At 39.0% G+C, this 17670-nt stretch overlaps 1 protein-coding gene across 13 annotated transcripts in view; it reads right to left on the reverse strand.

Annotated features, from left to right (window-relative positions):
• The window catches only part of ptprk (protein tyrosine phosphatase receptor type K), a 175351-nt gene extending 158049 nt beyond the window's left edge, over positions 1 to 17302 (reverse strand). For 4 of the 13 annotated variants that reach the window (XM_026194992.1, XM_026194991.1, XM_026194993.1 and 1 more), the window contains exons 1-2: positions 17053 to 17299; positions 15487 to 15510 (exon numbers count right to left, since the gene is read on the reverse strand). In XM_026194992.1, the coding sequence (XP_026050777.1) occupies positions 15487 to 15510; positions 17053 to 17125 (97 nt within the window). In that variant the 5' untranslated portion in view covers positions 17126 to 17299. Of the gene's footprint in view, positions 1 to 15486; positions 15511 to 17052 lie in introns of all 13 variants that reach the window. The other 9 variants (XM_026194989.1, XM_026194987.1, XM_026194994.1 and 6 more) reach the window with 7 other exon arrangements.
• Positions 17303 to 17670: the final 368 nt, after the last annotated feature.

The raw sequence follows: 17670 nt of genomic DNA on the forward strand, positions 1-17670 counted from the left end.
GACAGATTGCTGTAGTGGTATGTGAACCGATCATCTCTTCCTCTTAGTTATGGCTAGTTGTAGCATGAAATAAACATGAATGAACATCAGAAGGTATCTTGTTTCAACCACAGAGAGACAACAATACACACCATTTTTTAAGTTCAAGTCCACTGTGGTTAATCTACTCTCCTGTCTGTTTTCTTTATGGTCGATTCTGTGTTTTGATTGGTCAGTTTGCCTGTCAATCAAACTCTAGGTGAAGAGTAAATTATCTTAAAAAAAAGCATTATTTACTAAATTCTCATTAATTCAGTTTAGTACTGTTTCCATTTTTGATACTTCTGTCAGTTAGATAGTTAGGTAACACTTAAGTATAAAGACCAATTCTCTCTGTTAACTAATTGCTTATTATCATGCCTATTATTATCAGAGCTGTTTATTAGGGTTTATAAAGCACATATTCTGCATGAGCGTATTCTACTTCCCAAATCTACCCAATACCTAAATTTAACAACTACTTTACTATCGATAAACAGCAAATTAGGAGTTTATTGAGGCAAAAGTCCTAGTCAGTGGTTTGCTAATAGCAAGAATTGGACCTTAAAATAGAGCTACCAATATTTGTATTCAGTTTTAGTTGAATGTGACCCAAATTGAGATCCTCGTTGTTTTTGTAATGAAATTCAAAATGTTTGATGAAATGATATATCGTGAAGATACTGTCCTGTATGTTGTTTCATAAAGTCATTCAGTCAAATCATTTTTTGAAACTTTCCACATGCCACGACTAGAAATGAAGTAACAGATAAATGCTGACAATCACGTCAATCGCTGTGATAACTGCTAAACAAGTTTTTACATTTCACAAATAAACAAAGTTCAGTTCTCTTTAAAAGAGTTTGGCTCTCATTCAAGAGTTAACCGTAATAACTTTATACATCACACTCCATCGAGTGGCTCTTGACCGACTGATGCAGTGAATGTATGATTTGTTCTCAAAATGTTTATTATTATTATTATTATTTTGCTATAAAATTAAAAGGAAAAAAAAATCAGCTTTGAGCTTAACTAAGAGCTCTTCCAAGAAGCCAAAGAAAACACATTCCAGCAATATCTAAGAGGCTGAAGTTAAGCACACGCTCACATTATGAGAGGATCCGAGCACACTTAGCAAGAAACACAAGACATCTATTATCTGCTGAATATAGGAGCGTACAGACTCTCTGCTGAAGCACATCAGCCTTGAATATATCCTTTCATCTCTTCATTAATGTCAAAATATTACAATTCACATATTTCCCTGACAGTATTCACCCCACAACACTTCTAACTTCCACCGCAAGACAAAAAGTATAAAATAATAAAGCTTATTTGTGTGATCAGTGATCAGTTTCATTTTCAGAGATTATTACATTTTTTATGCTTTCTCACAGATCAAATTAAAAATATCTAAGAGATTTACTTAATAATATGAACAACAGCATTTATTCCTTTTGTGTGTTCCTGTAGCTCAACTGGTAGAGCACTGCGCTAGCAAGCGCAAGGTTGGTGGTTCAATTCCCCGGGAACACATGATATGTAAAAATTGATAACCTGAATTCACTGTAAGTCGCTTTGGATAAAAGCGTCTGCTAAATGCATAAATTTAATAATTTAATTTAATTTGTGATACTATTTAATTATCACAATGTTATTTTAGTATAACTGATATACTTTTTAAGTTTGTTAAATAGTAAATGGTTATATATATTATATGGTTTTAGTTAACGATAATTACCCTGGACCTCTCAGCATGTTTGATGTCTGATGATAGATGGAAAGGCCTGTTGGTCAGAGAAAGTGAGAGAGTATTTCTGCACTTCTGACTTCCTTTGCCCACAGGAAGGTGACAGTGGGATCTCAGTCACACTAGTTAAAACAATTTCAGCAAACATCAAGCATCAGGGGAGAGAGAGAAGGGGGGATCAATCACTGGAGATGGGCTAACACCGCTCGACACACACACACACACACACACTCTCTCCCAAATCAACACCGCATTAGACACACAAGAACTGCAGGTTTGCAGCAAATTATCAATGATAATCCATAATGAAAATAGTCAACCAAATGTTTTATCATTGATCAGTTGGGTCTGTGTGTTCTCTACAGAGAACAAGCATCAGCAATGCCACTTCACAGTGCTGAGAAACACACTTCTGTACCAAAAATTTAATAAAGCATTTGACTAAGGGATCACAGAGTGAGTCACTGAGGGGAAAAAAGTAGAGTCACACTGACAAACACACAAGAACACTTTAATAAACACTTCAATCAATGAGGTTATGCTATGGTGTATATATATTTATACTTATTTAAATACAGTATATAAAGGTGGACATTAAATGTAGGTTTTAAATGCACTATATTTAAGTAGGTTTACACTGATACATTGAATTAGTTAGCACAGGTAATGCTCATTTTAGGAGACCTGTAATTGTAACAGGATGTGAATGTAAAAGGTGGGTTTACAGGACAGGTATTTCTTTGTTTTCCTGCACTCTTATCTCACTGAGTTTATACTTTTTCTTTATTATTTGGTTGTTTATTTGGTGTTTGTTTTGCACTTTTTTTAAATGCAACTTTAATACACTTTTGTGAGTACATAATGTACACCTTACCCTACATTCATACTTCATAGTGGTTTTTTATAGTCTTTAAATTTGTTTGGAGGAGAACATTGAGCAAGATATGGAACAACATTTTTTTTTATTAAAATACAAAAAATAACTAAATTAGGAAGTTTTATCCAATTAATTGCGAGACTTTGCTCAAGCAGCATTCATTTCTACACACACACACACACACACACACACACATACACACAAACCTGTGTGGGCTTGTGAGCTGTGTGTTTCAATAACGACACATCAAATCAATGTCTCTGATTCAGCTCTCATTAACACACTTACACTAATTACAGCATGAGTCATAGAAAGACGTGTGTGAACTCAGCTGGATTCAACATATATTGATGAGAAGAGAAGAACTCATTTCAGCAAAACGACTGAACACTAAACACACTGGGGCCTTTCGCACCGCTTTAGTTCCAGAGCTAATGGCGCTTTTCCATTACTAGTACCAGCTCAACTCAACTCGCCTCATCTCGCTTTTCACTCGGTTTTCCATCTCAGATAGTACCTGACACAATATAGTACCTGGTCATCATAGTGACGCCGCAGGAAACTGACTTGACGTAATCTTCTACGCGACACCCACCCACTACCCACACACACAGGACAATGGAGGAAATCAAGTGTATGCTGTTTATGATCCTCGGGATGTGACAAATGTTGTTTCTGGAGAGGCTGAGGGCAGCAGAACGATGGTGGGGTTTATCCGGGATACTCTGTCTGGAGCATGCAGTTAATAGTGACGATTCTCTCTGACCAATCAGCAGTCCGCCGTGTTTTCACGTCACATTTTAGTATTGCCTCAGCTCCCCCAGAACCTCGCCAGAGGTGATATGAAAAAAAGTGTCTGGAAGCAGGTACAGGTACAAATTTTACACAGTGGAAAACCAAACAAAGGAAGGTCAAGTCGAGGCAAGCCGATACTGTGTAGTGGAAAAGTGCCAAAAATGTACAGTACTAAAGTACTGGGACGATTTTGCGCAAAACTATTTCCCAGTACCATTTAAAGGGTTGCATTCACACAGACAATGTGTACTAGTAAATGACGTAAGCCGGTCGACAATGATGTCATTTGTGTGCGGCGTTCAACAACGTTAAACAACAACAAAGAAGAATAACGTTAACAACAGGAGGATGGAGGACGCTGTTATCGGAGCTGTGGTTTTGTTGTGCCTCGCGGGTTTCACAATAATGGACAGGGAATGTTGACGTAGTAAAGTGATTGAAAGAATCTAAAGACAACTGGCAGTGCTACATTTGATACAAGTGCCTGCACTTCAGCGTCCGTCCATCTCACTGTTCATCAAACTTAATAAGTCTTATTAATAAGAAATAAGTTGACAATGTTTACAGTATGTTACACAGCGTTTTTAAACATGGCGGGTGAGGGCGTTTTCAGATGTGCCTGGCCAATCAGTGTCTACTTACATCTCAGATAGTACCAGTTCTGCTGGCTGAAAAAGGCAGTTTGGTACTAAAATCGCACCCAGTTCTGGCGGTGCAAAAATGCCAAAAATTGGGTAGTTCCACAATTAGTTCTGGTACTATGAAAAGGTTCCCGTGGTGTGAAAGGCCATACTGTTTCACACATTCAGTAGGTTGAACTGTCTTAGGGTCATTCACACAAAATGTGTTTTGGCATTTAAAAATGCAAGGTGCATTAAAATGGAGTTGGACTTTAAAGGAGTCATATGAAGCTTATTTAAAGATCATTATTCTGTGTATTTGGTGTAACAGATGTTGACATGCTTTAATGTTCACACACGTGATGCGCAGATACTATTTGCAAAACTCAGCATTTGAACATTCAATAGCAAATACTTAAACTAATAACAAATCATACTTACAGTAGCTGATTCAGAAGCGCCAGATTGTCAAAGCAAAGTCAGAATGAGCTCCTCTCCTAGGTTCATCAAACGGTCATCTATAAAATGTGTTGTTGTTCTGTTGTAAGTAATCTTAAAGATTCCTAAATGCATCTACTTTCGGAAGAATAAATAAAGTGTTTTTGCCTTCATCTAGATACACACACATCTCCCTGATATGGCTGCTTCAGCACTAACTGTGTTACTGAAACCACGCCTTCTTTCTTTGCGTGAACATTTGGGCTGCATTACGCAAATATTTCCACATCGTGATGTAGAGAAGTGGGGGTGTGTTTAAATGAGCCGTTTAGGGGGCGTGGCTTAACTTTGATAAAGAATATCTCTTTGGATCTGAGAATTTAGTCTTTACAACTTTACAGATCTTCTTCATGCACCAAGAGCTTGTGACACTCCAAAGAGAAAGAAAAAAATTAAATCGTATCATATGACCCCTTTAACATTCGTAAAATTGAAGAGCTGCAAAAGACACAACACACAAATATGACCATCAAGCACATGCTTATGTTGAAAAACACGGAAACCAGTGCAGTGGACTGCAAAAAAAAAATAAAAAAAATGGTCCAGTCTAAGTTTCACAGTCTCCCATAACGGCATTATCAACTCATCACAGCCATGTTTTGTGTTCACTGGAGTTAACTGCCCTTGTTTTTAATTGCCTTCACTGCATTTGACTCCTGTAAAACAGCCACACTGAGTCTGTGTTTGTGTGTGTGTTTGGGGTGCTGCAGATCTCTGGGTTCACTTCTTGAAGATTGAACTCTAGCATGTAATTACCTTCATCAATCTTCATTCAGAAGTAAACACACACTTGGTTTTCCCTCATTTCATCTCTTTCACACACATTCTTTTCATGGGCACTGAACAGGACTGTTTTTGCATTTATCGAACACAGGAAACCAGCGGACTTGGAGAAAGCCATCTAAACACACAGCTGGATTTAACATACATTCCCCAAGTGTGCTTAATTGAGGCCCCGTCTACACGGAGACGTGTTTCTGTGAATACGCACAAATTTTTTATCGGATAGGCGTTTCGTCCACACGCATCTGGTGTTTTCATCAGTTGAAACTGCTATTTTTTTAAACCGGGTTGAAACGCCGTCTATGCATTTTCGTCTGGACGGCTAATCCGTATATTTTGTGAAACGATGACGTCATCAGCCCACGTCTCCCCTCTAGTCAGACACCTCTACGTCACGTAACAGCAACAAAAACATTAACAAACACTGAACGATTGTCTTTTTATTAACTAACATTAACACTGATTAATAAATGTATTGTTCCATGTTCGTTTGTGTACCACGCGCAAGGTTTACGAGCATAGTCCAAGTCTTCTTATTACAGCGCCACATACTGGTCTGGCATGTATACTACATCATTTTGCGGTTTCGTGTGGACGCGGATATTTCTTGAGACGAGGAAAAAAAAAGATCGGATTGGGGTAAGCTCCGTCTCCGTGTGCACGGGGCCTAAATGTCCACTACTATTCTTCAAATCTTAAAAAAACATACTTTTAGGAAAAGTGTGTTTAAAGAAACTTTCATGACTTTTAAAGATTGCACCCTGTAATAACGTCATCATTATGTTTTAATAATCTTTTGCCAAGCTTCAAAGTACAATTATTTAGATGTGTTGACAGCAGTAGCTCTGTAACCATATTTCAAAGAAGTATGTTAAAGAGTTTAATTAGTCACAGGTTTGGACACTGGATATATAGATATAAATGCTTCTGCTGAAATGCTTCCCATCTGTTTTGTTAAGATATCTTATTTGAGCCTTCATATGCATTTCTTCATATAACTGCATTTTACTGTAGAAGTAAGAGCAGATAGTGAAGAAGAAGCCTCATGAAGTTCTTCACACACACATACACTAGTGTTTAAAGGCAACCCAGAATGCAAACAATGTGTGTCCAGAGACAGGAGAGCTTAAATATGAGAGTTTTCATTTCTTTATCATGTTCAAAAACAATATACACTCTCTAAAATAGTACAACGCTGTCACTGGGAGGTATCCTGAAGTACAGAAACTACAATTATTTACCCTTAAATGGTACTTAAGAGTCGCTTAAAGGTACAGATCAGTACATTTAATGTAAGTCCCTTTTGAAAGGAGACTGCTGTAGGTTTCTGAGAGTGTACATGATATCTGCACGTCCTGATACCAACAGGTCAGTGTGAGGAGCAGGTTTAGAGGTGAACTTTAGCAAATATCGTCACTGTATAAAACCACTGTGTTCATAAGATGTCCTCATGAGTGCAGTGTGTGTGTGTGTGTGTGTGGGAGAGCATTGTCATACTGTGTTAATCAGATCTCTCACAGTCTCTCAGCAGGACCATCACAACCATTTGAGCTTAAACTCCTTCCCTGTTGTTCTCGCTCTCTCATTCACTGTGTGCTGAGTCTGGGTTTAGCATGAGCCAAGAGACAAATGATATACACTAAACTAGCTTTACACAGACAGTGATTTACACCGAAACAATCAAATACAGTCATTTTAGGAAAGATACATCACAAATAAGATCTCTGTAACGTCTCAAACGTTTCTCCTAGAAAGCACAGAGACTAAATGGAGACATCTGGTGATTCGGAGAGGATAAAAAGACAGAAACGACAGAAGCATTGCAATCAAAAGGCAAATATCTGGACATTTCTAAGATGAACTGATCTGTGTGACAGCAATTCTATTTGTGTCTGTCTTTATTTCTCTTAATATTGCAAACGCTCTGAGAGAAATATTAAACTTCACTGTAAATCTCAAAGTAATGTGTTTTTATCTCTTTTCTCTCTCTTTGTCTGGTGTTTCTGTCGTGTAGCAGAAAGCACGGGTTGTGTGTCTAAATTCCTGTAATCGACCGGTGTGCACAAATGACCCCATTAATGTTAGTTCACACACAATGAGCTGTGGTTAACCTAAACCACATGTGGCCCAAAGAAAGAGAGAGTGGGACCCTGGGAACACACACACACACACACACACACACACACACACACACACGCACAGCCAGACTCAGGGTTTACAGGAACATGTTGATTTCCCTGTGTTGTATTTGGCCATCAGCGAGAGCTTATCACAACGATGAGAGACGAACTGCGTGAATCACATGCAAACAAATCACGTAAGCACATCTGAGTGTAACACAAACTTCAGTGGACAAGCACACACACACACACACACACACACACTACAGGAGTCAAATAAAGCATGTCAGATCAATTGTGCTCTTCTTTTCAGCTGTGACCTGTTTTCTGTTTGAAAAGAAACACACTCATCAGATTCACTGACCATTGTACAAGTGCAGCACAACTAACGTAAGCTACATTCTGGCATTTTATCAGTGCGGCTCGTCCATATGAAACCATAATGCATTCAAATCAAATCAAGAAATGCAGTGATGACTAACAAATTACATTACTAGTCATATTTATTGTGTTTTTTAAGAGTTCCGTTCTGCTCACCAAGCCTGAATTTATTTGATTCAAAATACAGTAACATCAGTAATACTGTGAAGATGTTTGCTGATGATCTACTGCTCAACAAACATTTCTGATTATTAATATTATTATCGATATTTAAAACAGTTAAGTAATTTTTTTCACGATCCTTTGATGAATAGAAAGATCTAAAGATCAGCATTTATCACAAATAAAAAGCTTTTGTAACATTATTAACCATACCCTTCAAAAGTTTGGAGTCAGAGAAAGAAATTAATAGTTTTATCTAGCAAGGATGCTTTATATTACAAAAGAATTCTAGTTCAGATAAATGCTGTTTTTCTGAACTTTCTATCCTTTAAAGAACCCAGAAAAAAATCAACTCCACTGTTTTCAATATCATCATAATAATAATAAATGTTTTTTTAACATTAAATCAGAATATTATTCTGATTTCTGAAGGATCATGTGACTGGGACTGGAGGAATGATGCTGAAAATACAGCTTTGAAATCACAGGAAAAGATTACATTTGAAAATATATTCAAATGGATAATTATTTTAAATGTGAAAAGCAGAACAGTTACTTTCAAAAGTAAAAATGTTCACAATATTGCTGCTTTGGCTGTACTTCAGATCAAATAAATGCAGGCTTGGTGAGCAGAAGAGAATTCTTTAAAAACATAAAAAAGAATAAAAATAAAACCTTTGACTGGTAGTGCACTGAAACGGTGAAGTTCATGCTAAAGGAATGTTCTTTGTGCTTTGACCTCGACTGTAATTCACGTCAGGCTGAATGGTCTGGAGTGGGGGATGAACGAGGGTCTTTTGTTCAGCGTTGGCTGTAAATTCCAGTGTGAAGGTGTGAGGAAGGGGTCTGGAGGGGTTCGGCACAGACACGCCGTCTCCTGGGGCCCGGGACGGTGACGGGATTCACAGCAGGCAAGACTCTCACATCCCTCTTATTAGCATCAATTAACACCAGCATAATGAGAAAACCATCTCTACTGCTGCAAGGGAGGAAACTCGTGTGGACTGATCAATGACATGTAGAATGAGAAATATCACCAAGATAATATCTATTTGTCTGCCAGTGGATCTGCAACAGCTCAAGTTCTTCAGAATCCTGAGCTTAAGCTCAAATTTGTAATTATTAAAATGTTTAATGTTTGTAAAACCTCTGCTCACCTAGGTTGCATTTATTTGATTAAAAACACAGGAAAACAGCAGTACTGTCAAATATTATTCCAGACTGAAAAAGCTGTTTTCTGTGTGAATCTGTGTTAAAGTGTAATGTATTTCTGTGATGCTCCGCTGTATTTTCAGCATCATTCCTCCAGTCTTCAGTGTCACATGATCTTCAGAAATCAGAATAATATGATGATTTACTGCTCACAGTTGTGCTGCTAAATATTTATGTGGGAACTGTGATACATATAATATTATTTTTTCAAGATTCTTTGATGATTAGAAAGTTCTAAAGAACAGCATTTTTTTTTTTTTATATAAAAATGTTGCATCATTTTAAAATGTCTACTGTCACATCTAATGCATCCTTTCATTTCTTTAAACCCCAAACTTTTGAATGGTAAAAAAATAATAATAATTCACAATTTTACAATTTTAATGTGTTCATGATGAAATGAATGCAGCTTTAGTGAGCAAATCTTAAGAATTCCAAACCTTTGACAGCACATATGTGGCATTGTTGTGTTTGAATATTTAGTGACATGAAGAGCTACCGAAGCATAGACGCATGCACGTGTTTGATTGACAGCGCTGAGTCCCGCCCCACGAGGAGCCACCTGTGCTGACTCTCCCTCAGGCGATCACAGCTGTTCCCTAAAACATTTGACCTTATGCAGTAAAGTAGGCTGAAAACACTTAGGAACAGATGCACTGCCTTTCTGTTGGTTTGCCTAAAGGAAAACACTATTAAACCGGCCCCAAATCCTCACTCATACATTTAAGAAAACCTCATGTGGGTTTCCTGGTCTCAAACAGGTTAGCCTAACATTATAACATTCATAACTAGATTACAAAAGCATGTAATTATACATACACTGTGTTATATTTACCTGTTCTGTGAGGAGCATGTTTTTATTGATTTATTTATTAAAATGTATATATTTTTAATATGTATATATTTTAATATTGGAAATATTAAAGTTTCTACTAAATAAATAAATATGCAGAAATATATTCTATTTTTTAATATAACTATGTATAACTTAATATTCAGAAATGTCAATATGATACATGCATATAAACAAAAATTCAAAAGGAAGAGAAAGTAGTCTTTTTTACTGACATGATAAATGACTAAAATGCCCTTAATACGTTATTTTTAATGTCATTATTATTATTATCCAGTGAGGTTACAGTGATGAAAGAGTACTGCAACAGTACACCAGACTGATTTATCTCCTGAGCTGTTGAGGAACAATCCCACTTCTGTCATTTTTCAATATAGTGTCATTACAAATGCTATATTAGCTTTTACAAGTGAACGTCAGACATCAAAAGTAGGGCAGTTTGTGAGACACCTTGATTCCTGAAGCCTGAGAGGATGATGCTAGAGAGGATTTCACATGCGCATCTCAAAGGAGCGGGGAATGAAAGACAGGTAAATCACACACACACACACACGCGCCTAGACGTGTTCAAACTTGATATCTCCAAAACGTCACGGTGTTGACACAGATATAAGACAAGCTGACTCCAGTCAGATGAATCATGGCGAGGCATACTCTCGTCTCACATCTGTCAGGCGTTCTCCTGTCTCAGCACACACTCACACGGACACCAGGTAACAATACGAAAATAGCTGGGAGCTGCTGATCACAATTAAGAGTCGTGTGGAGCGCACGCACCTACCGTCCCGGAGCCGTGGAGTCAGAGGACATGACAAGCGCTCGGTGTAAAATTAAGGATTTTAGCGGCATTAAACACAGCTGAAGGTTGAGCCAAGAGCTCTCGCTAGAGGAAACGCTGGGAGATCTGCCCGCAGGAAAGAGAAATATGGAGATGAAACGCTTCAAAGAAGTTTCTCCTGAAGACTCGCATACTCTTATGATGATGATCTCAAGCCTTTTCTTTACAAACTCTCAGGGCTGGACGATATGACGATTATGATTAATGCTTATTTTATTTGCCCTCATAGTTCATTGACAAGATTCATACTGTAAATATGCTATCAGTGTAGAATAATTGTTATTATTCGTCCAGCCCTACACAGTCTCCTCTGTGTCTAGCGTTTGAGAAGAGATCTCAATCTGTGCTCTGATTTCACATCAAATTCTGCCGTCAAAAATCACAATCAAACTCCGCTCCAAAACAACTACCTCATAGTATTTCTCCTAAGGAACTTCCAGAGAAAACACCTGGGTCAAAACGGATGCTTGATAAGTAAGCATCAGAAGCTGATGAAGTCTCCTGAGCTCTGAGAGAGCAACACACTTCTCCTGAGAGTAACGACGTGACGCCGGCTCACAGCCTTTGGCAGAGCGCTCAGAGCGAGAGCGAGAGAGGATGTTTTCCTTCAAAGAGAGCGCTGCGGGCTTAATTTGATAATCACCACCATCATCATAATCTTTATGGATATCAGGATGGTCACAAATCACAACACTGCACTCTGTAAAGCCCGGGGACAGAGCAGACACAAAATAAAAGAAAAACAACAATGTCCTAATGACCAAATCCTCAATCCGACTTTGGCTTCTTTGGCTGCTCTCAGGACGGGCCGGTCAGCGCTCTAAAGAAGCTTACAGCACTGCTGCCCATTACTGCTATAATCCACAGAGCGCAGCGCAAACAGCCTCCGCTTCACCTCTTTTCTTCTCCTCATCTCTCTCTGGAAATGCATGTGCTTCTCTGAGGGTCATTCACAGCACCTTGAGCCCTGTGACCCTCAGGAAAACACAGAAATGACACTATACAGGCTCCATCAAAGAATGCATTCATCACTATTTCTCCTCTTCTTTCACATGATTTGAGCTTCCACACACGTCTCACAGCACTTTGACTTTAACAAGAGAAGAGTTGCAGATAGAGACACTGAAGGGCAATTTCACTATTGATTCATTTGCATGTGATATCTAATGTGTGTAATATGATGATTATTCCATGTATGCCATAATACACCTATGATGTTGTGTCATAGATACACACATTTGATCTTTTTCTCATAATGATAGGCTATATTATTCACATAAGCCAATAATTAGGCAGTTTCTCTAATAATAACAATCTTATTATATAGTAAAACATATTAGATTAACCTTTAATGATCTAATAGTGTTTCTACTCCAGTTTGTTGTAGAAGTAGACATTTAAACAGTAAATGTCATAAAAACTTGTCTTCGTGTCAGATTTATTCAAACATACATTCATTGTTATTTCTAAATAAATAACAGGCGAGGTGCTCCTCTTTAAAATATTGTTCTTCTGATGTTCTTTCGTGTATTTCCTGTAGTAACTAGTAGTAAAGAGGAAGAGAGTGCCGCTTGAACTGAGGCATTACTGTCCACACATCATGACACATTAGAGCTAAATCCATATTTAATGTTTGGATTTCACAATAAAAATGGACAGACTTCGAAAGCTGAGACTGTGTGTCACATCAAAACTAAAAGCACAAAGCTTATTGTGATTGGAGGCATGCTACTAATAATGTTTTGTGAGTTTTGTTCACACATCAACTGAAGTCAACATAAATCAATTCTTGCCATTTAAGAATCAATATCAGTTTATGAAATCGATTAAACCAAGAAATCAATATTTTCAGCCCAACCCAAACCACTGACAGCTGAGCTCAGTTTCTAATGAGAATAACTCCATTGATTCACATTCACTGAGCATCAACTAGTGCTGAAAAACCTCAGCATGAGCCGTGAAGACTATGTGACACTGTGCAGGACTGGATTAAAAATCCATACAGCTGCATCAGATGAAACACTAAAGCACCGACGTACTTGTCAGGTATTGATTCTTCATGCATAATCTGAGAAACTTCACCGAGGAGAAAAAACGCTGTCCGCAGACAATACCTTTCTGCTGCAAACAGATTTTGTAGCGAGTCTGCAAAATATGTGCAGCGCTCTCTCACAGCTGCTGTGATAAGCAACTTGCATCGGCGGACGGAGCTGTGATTTAACACAAACACAAGGCCCTCTGTGACCTGTCAGCAACACAAGCACATACTGCTCTGCAGACGCATTCACATGAACACCCTTCTTTCTTTCATGTCTCTCTCTGGTCTTCTGCATCATATTAAAACATCTAAAAGTAACCTCTTTCTGTTGGTGCACATGGGAAATTAATATTTACCAATAATTTTTTTATTGTAGACGCCTCAAGATGTTGCCTTTAAAGTCAAGCGAGAGACTCAAACTGACACTATGTACTTTCTTAAAGGGATAGTTCACCCCGAAATAAAATTGTTATTATTTATTCAACTTTGTTTTAAACCTCTATGACTTTCTGTCATCTGCACAGCACAAAAGAAGATATTTTGAAGAATGCAGGTAACCAAACAGCTGATGGTAGTCATCGACATCCATGGTTTTTTTTCTTTTCACACTTAAAATCCAAGGCTACCATCAGCTGTTTGGTTACCAGAATTCTTCAAAATGCAATCTTTTGTGTTCACAACAGCTGAAAGAAATTCATGCAGTTGAGGGTGAGCAATTTATGACAGATCTATCCCTTCTTATCATCAAAGTCATGTTCCACCTCTTACTGGGAATATTATTCACTGATACAGATTCCCAACGATCCAAACATTTAAAATGTTTGCTTAAGCATGCTTTCATCAAAATGGGACAACTTGCTCCACCTCTTTTTCTATATAGCCCACGTTCCTCAAATCTTGTAAACTCTGCAGAGTTTAGCTCCAACCCTGTGATTTTCTGATGATCCTGAAGACACTGATTAGCATGCTCAGGTGAGTTTGATTAGCATCAGAGCCGAACTCTGCAGGAGGTCCAGATTTGAGGATACCTGCTATATAAGCCCCTTTCACACTGCACGTCGGACCCGCAATATTCCCGTAACATTGCCTGGTCGCCTTCTGTGTGAAAGCAACCACGTCCCGGAATTGATTACCGAATCGAACCCGGGTCGGGGACATAGTAACATTGCGGTAATCGATCCGGAACGAGCGCTGTGTGAACAAAAGCCAGATCTAATTCGGTATCGAAGTGATGACGCGCGTTATCGCGCGACTCTTTTACCGGCTGTTTTGAAGGAAGATCAACATTCGCGACGAAAACATATGTGCAAACTGTAATGAAGCAGAGATCAGTTAGTTCCTCACTTTCCGCGCTGACGCAGAGATCGTTTGCTTGCTTCAGTTAAAGTATAACGTGCCTAGCGTTGTCGACTCGTACATTACACGTCACGCGCTGATGTCACGTGTCGTTACGGGATCTTCAGGGGTTGTGTGTGAAAGCACGCACATATACCGGGTCATCACTGGCAGTGTGAAAGTGCCAAATCTAGCGACCAGGGAACAATTACAGGAACACTTACCCCCTGTATTTGCCAGAATGGCAGTGTGAAAGGGGCTATAGTGACTTTACATCATCCAGTCAGATTAACTGATAGATAAAATCAATTGTTCTTTTCTTGTTGGCTAGTACATGTTGAAAAACCTCCACAGAGATGACAGGCAGTCAAGTGCTGTTCTCCAGGAGCATCAGGCTCATTACATTAGACCCAATCTCAGCACTCAGGGGCAAAAACCTTTGGTGTGGAAGACAAAACACACCCTCATATTCTTCCAGTCCTCCTCAGACTCACTAAACATCACTTCACATCCCATCTCTATCATTACGTCCACACCGATGACACGCAGCGCACAATCGGCCAAAATAATGACCTGAAAGGCTAAGCATTATATTCAAATCATGAGCTAGCCGTTCACGACTCATGCACAAATGCCTTGTTAAAGTCACACGGAAGACCTTGTTTTCCCTCGGGAGGAAAAGTGTGAACACACACACACACACACACACACACACACACACACACACACACGGCTGTAATCGGAGTCTGCAGCAGTCGGGTAAGAAATGTGCAGATTTGCTGTTGTGTCTGAGTGCGTTTCACAAGGCTTTCCTTTAAAACCTTTTCAAAGTCGCCCTGCAGACTCCTTTAAAGAAATGCAAAAGCAAACTTTCCGTCTGTCCTTCTCTGTAATCATGTTTCTATGACAGCCTGCATTGAAATTTTACTCTGAATGTACCTGAGTAAAAGAATCAAGACGGGGCTTATTATCACAAACACAACTCCAGCTTTGCTTTTGCTCTGAAAGCTGATTGTGAGGGAATTCTGGGAAGAGACGACTTTCCTGTTAGTGTGCGTTTGGGGGGTGAACACAGCTGAATGATACACATTGATGTGTTTGTGTGCATCACTGCAGCTCACAGTCACGCACACCCACATCAGGTCAGATGCCCTGGACAGATGTTTATGATGATGATGATGATAGCGGCGTGGATTTACGACTCACCTTTCTCCGCGTGTCCCATTTGAGCTGCGTCCAGAGAAAGAGAAAGAGAGCCATATCAGGGATTATCTCGCTCTGATCCCCCTCTTCATTTCCATAACACGCTGGCATAATTACACCAGCCACTAATCAATCTCAGCCTCCCGTAATTTGCCATTTGTCAGCCGCTGTTTTTGATTACTCTAATAGAATTAATCCGAGGGTTAGACTCACTGATTAATTAATCAGCAATTACACAGACAGCTGTACCAGACGATCTGTGATACGGTTACAGTCAGACAGATGTGCGCATCACCACAAATCACAAGATTAGATGTGCTAGAACACATTTGTCTGAAAACAGAAACTTTTATGATTTATGAAAAGAAAAAGAAAAAACAGTTTAACTTCATCTGACCTCGTACCTCTTAGATTTTCTTTATTTACAAAGAGAGCAACAGTAATAATGTTGATGGTGGTGTGGCAAGAACAACGTGATTCACATGTTGTAATTTCATATCTGACTCAACTCATTTTAGAACAATTTAGATTGATACATTTGAAAACACGATCAAAGCTAAACTCCTGCTTTTCTCTCATCCGAAAGCATCTTAACATAGCAACAATTTATCCTCATATCTGCATAAAACAACTAAAAACTTCTGACAAAAATATTTAATGTTCTAGTCTTGACCCAGTATATCATGATGCTAAAACTCCTCTATCCTAGAATAATAACATAATAATAATAACATAATAATAATAAAAATAATATATATATACTATATCTGACTCTCAAACAAACACTCTGCACTAAACTCCTGAAATAAACATCATTATCAGATGAAGATATATATATATATATATATATATATATATATATATATATATATATATATATATATATATATATATATATATATAAAACACAGATTTGATCCTGCATTTTGAAAAGTTGATCAGGTTTTCTCTATTTTCCCGATAATCACGCACAGAAATCCTGCGGGAATTCATATTATAATGTGAAGCCAATCCTGAAGTACGCTAATAGAAGCATCACATTCTAAAGAAACAACTTCTTACAGATTTTTTTATTCTTCAGTGAAAAGCCCTTTACTTTTTACCGGGACTAAGAAAACTGTTTTTCTACGAGACTGTTCAAGGGGGTTTCGGAGTTTGGGATTTTCGTTGAATTCCCCGTGATGTGCAACTGAACCATTCGTCGAGTCGTTAGAAATTAAATTTAGTTTTCGTGTTGTTGGACAAAGGGAGATGTCTCATTAGAATCGTCTCCCAATCAGGACAGATACCCGGAGCGGATGGCTGAGGAGGGTTAACAGGGTTCGGTGGAGCACTTTCACTCCGCAGCTGATACCTGTGTGTCCCTATTCTCCAACACAAAACCAGCCCAAACCATCCCCTCACTCGTTTCTTGCCAAAAGAGCCACCTGGACACACAAATCAACTTGTGAGGTGTATATGTGCGCTCGTGCCACACATAAAGGTGCTCACGCATTCAACGCAACAGCCACGGAAACTTTTGCTCGTTCCGCTCCGGGGCTCGTTAAAGGTAAATCTTTAGGCACTTACCGGGAGTGTACTGGGCTCCTGCGCCTCCAAACGCCGTATGCAGGAGTAATATGCTCAAAATGATGGTATCCATATCTGTCGGCCGAGTTGAGAAAGTTTTTGAAAGTGTTGGAAAATGTTTCTTATTCCAGCCGATCCGCGCTCCCCATGCTCTCTCTCCGCGTCTCGCGCTCGCTCCGATACTCTGTTGCGCTGCGAGAGGCGAGAGAGAGGGCCGTGACGTCACGGGCGCTCTTCACGAGGGGACAGGCGCCCCCTACTGACGGACACACACACGCACACACACACACACACACACACACACCTATATCAGCGGAGAAACGACTGCGTGCTTACTCCAGTCTTCTGCTTCTCCACAGCGTTCAGCAATTAATTCAGCTCGGAACACTGAAAGAGCTTTTGTTTAAAATCATGTGTAGAATCTTACTACCCTTCTTGAAAAAGTGTGTGAGAAATCTCAGCTGCACTGTACACGGCAAAACAAAAGCAGCTTGCACTTTTTAGCCAATTGCAAAGCCTGTCTGCCTGTCAGTCATTTTGAGTGAAACTAGCGGATTAAACACATTGTGGGAGGGGTTTTGGGAAGAAGGCGGGTGCTTCAAGGCTGATACTGTTTTC

This window comes from Carassius auratus, chromosome 20, assembly GCF_003368295.1.
Source record: "Carassius auratus strain Wakin chromosome 20, ASM336829v1, whole genome shotgun sequence".
NCBI classification, from domain to species: domain Eukaryota; kingdom Metazoa; phylum Chordata; class Actinopteri; order Cypriniformes; family Cyprinidae; genus Carassius; species Carassius auratus.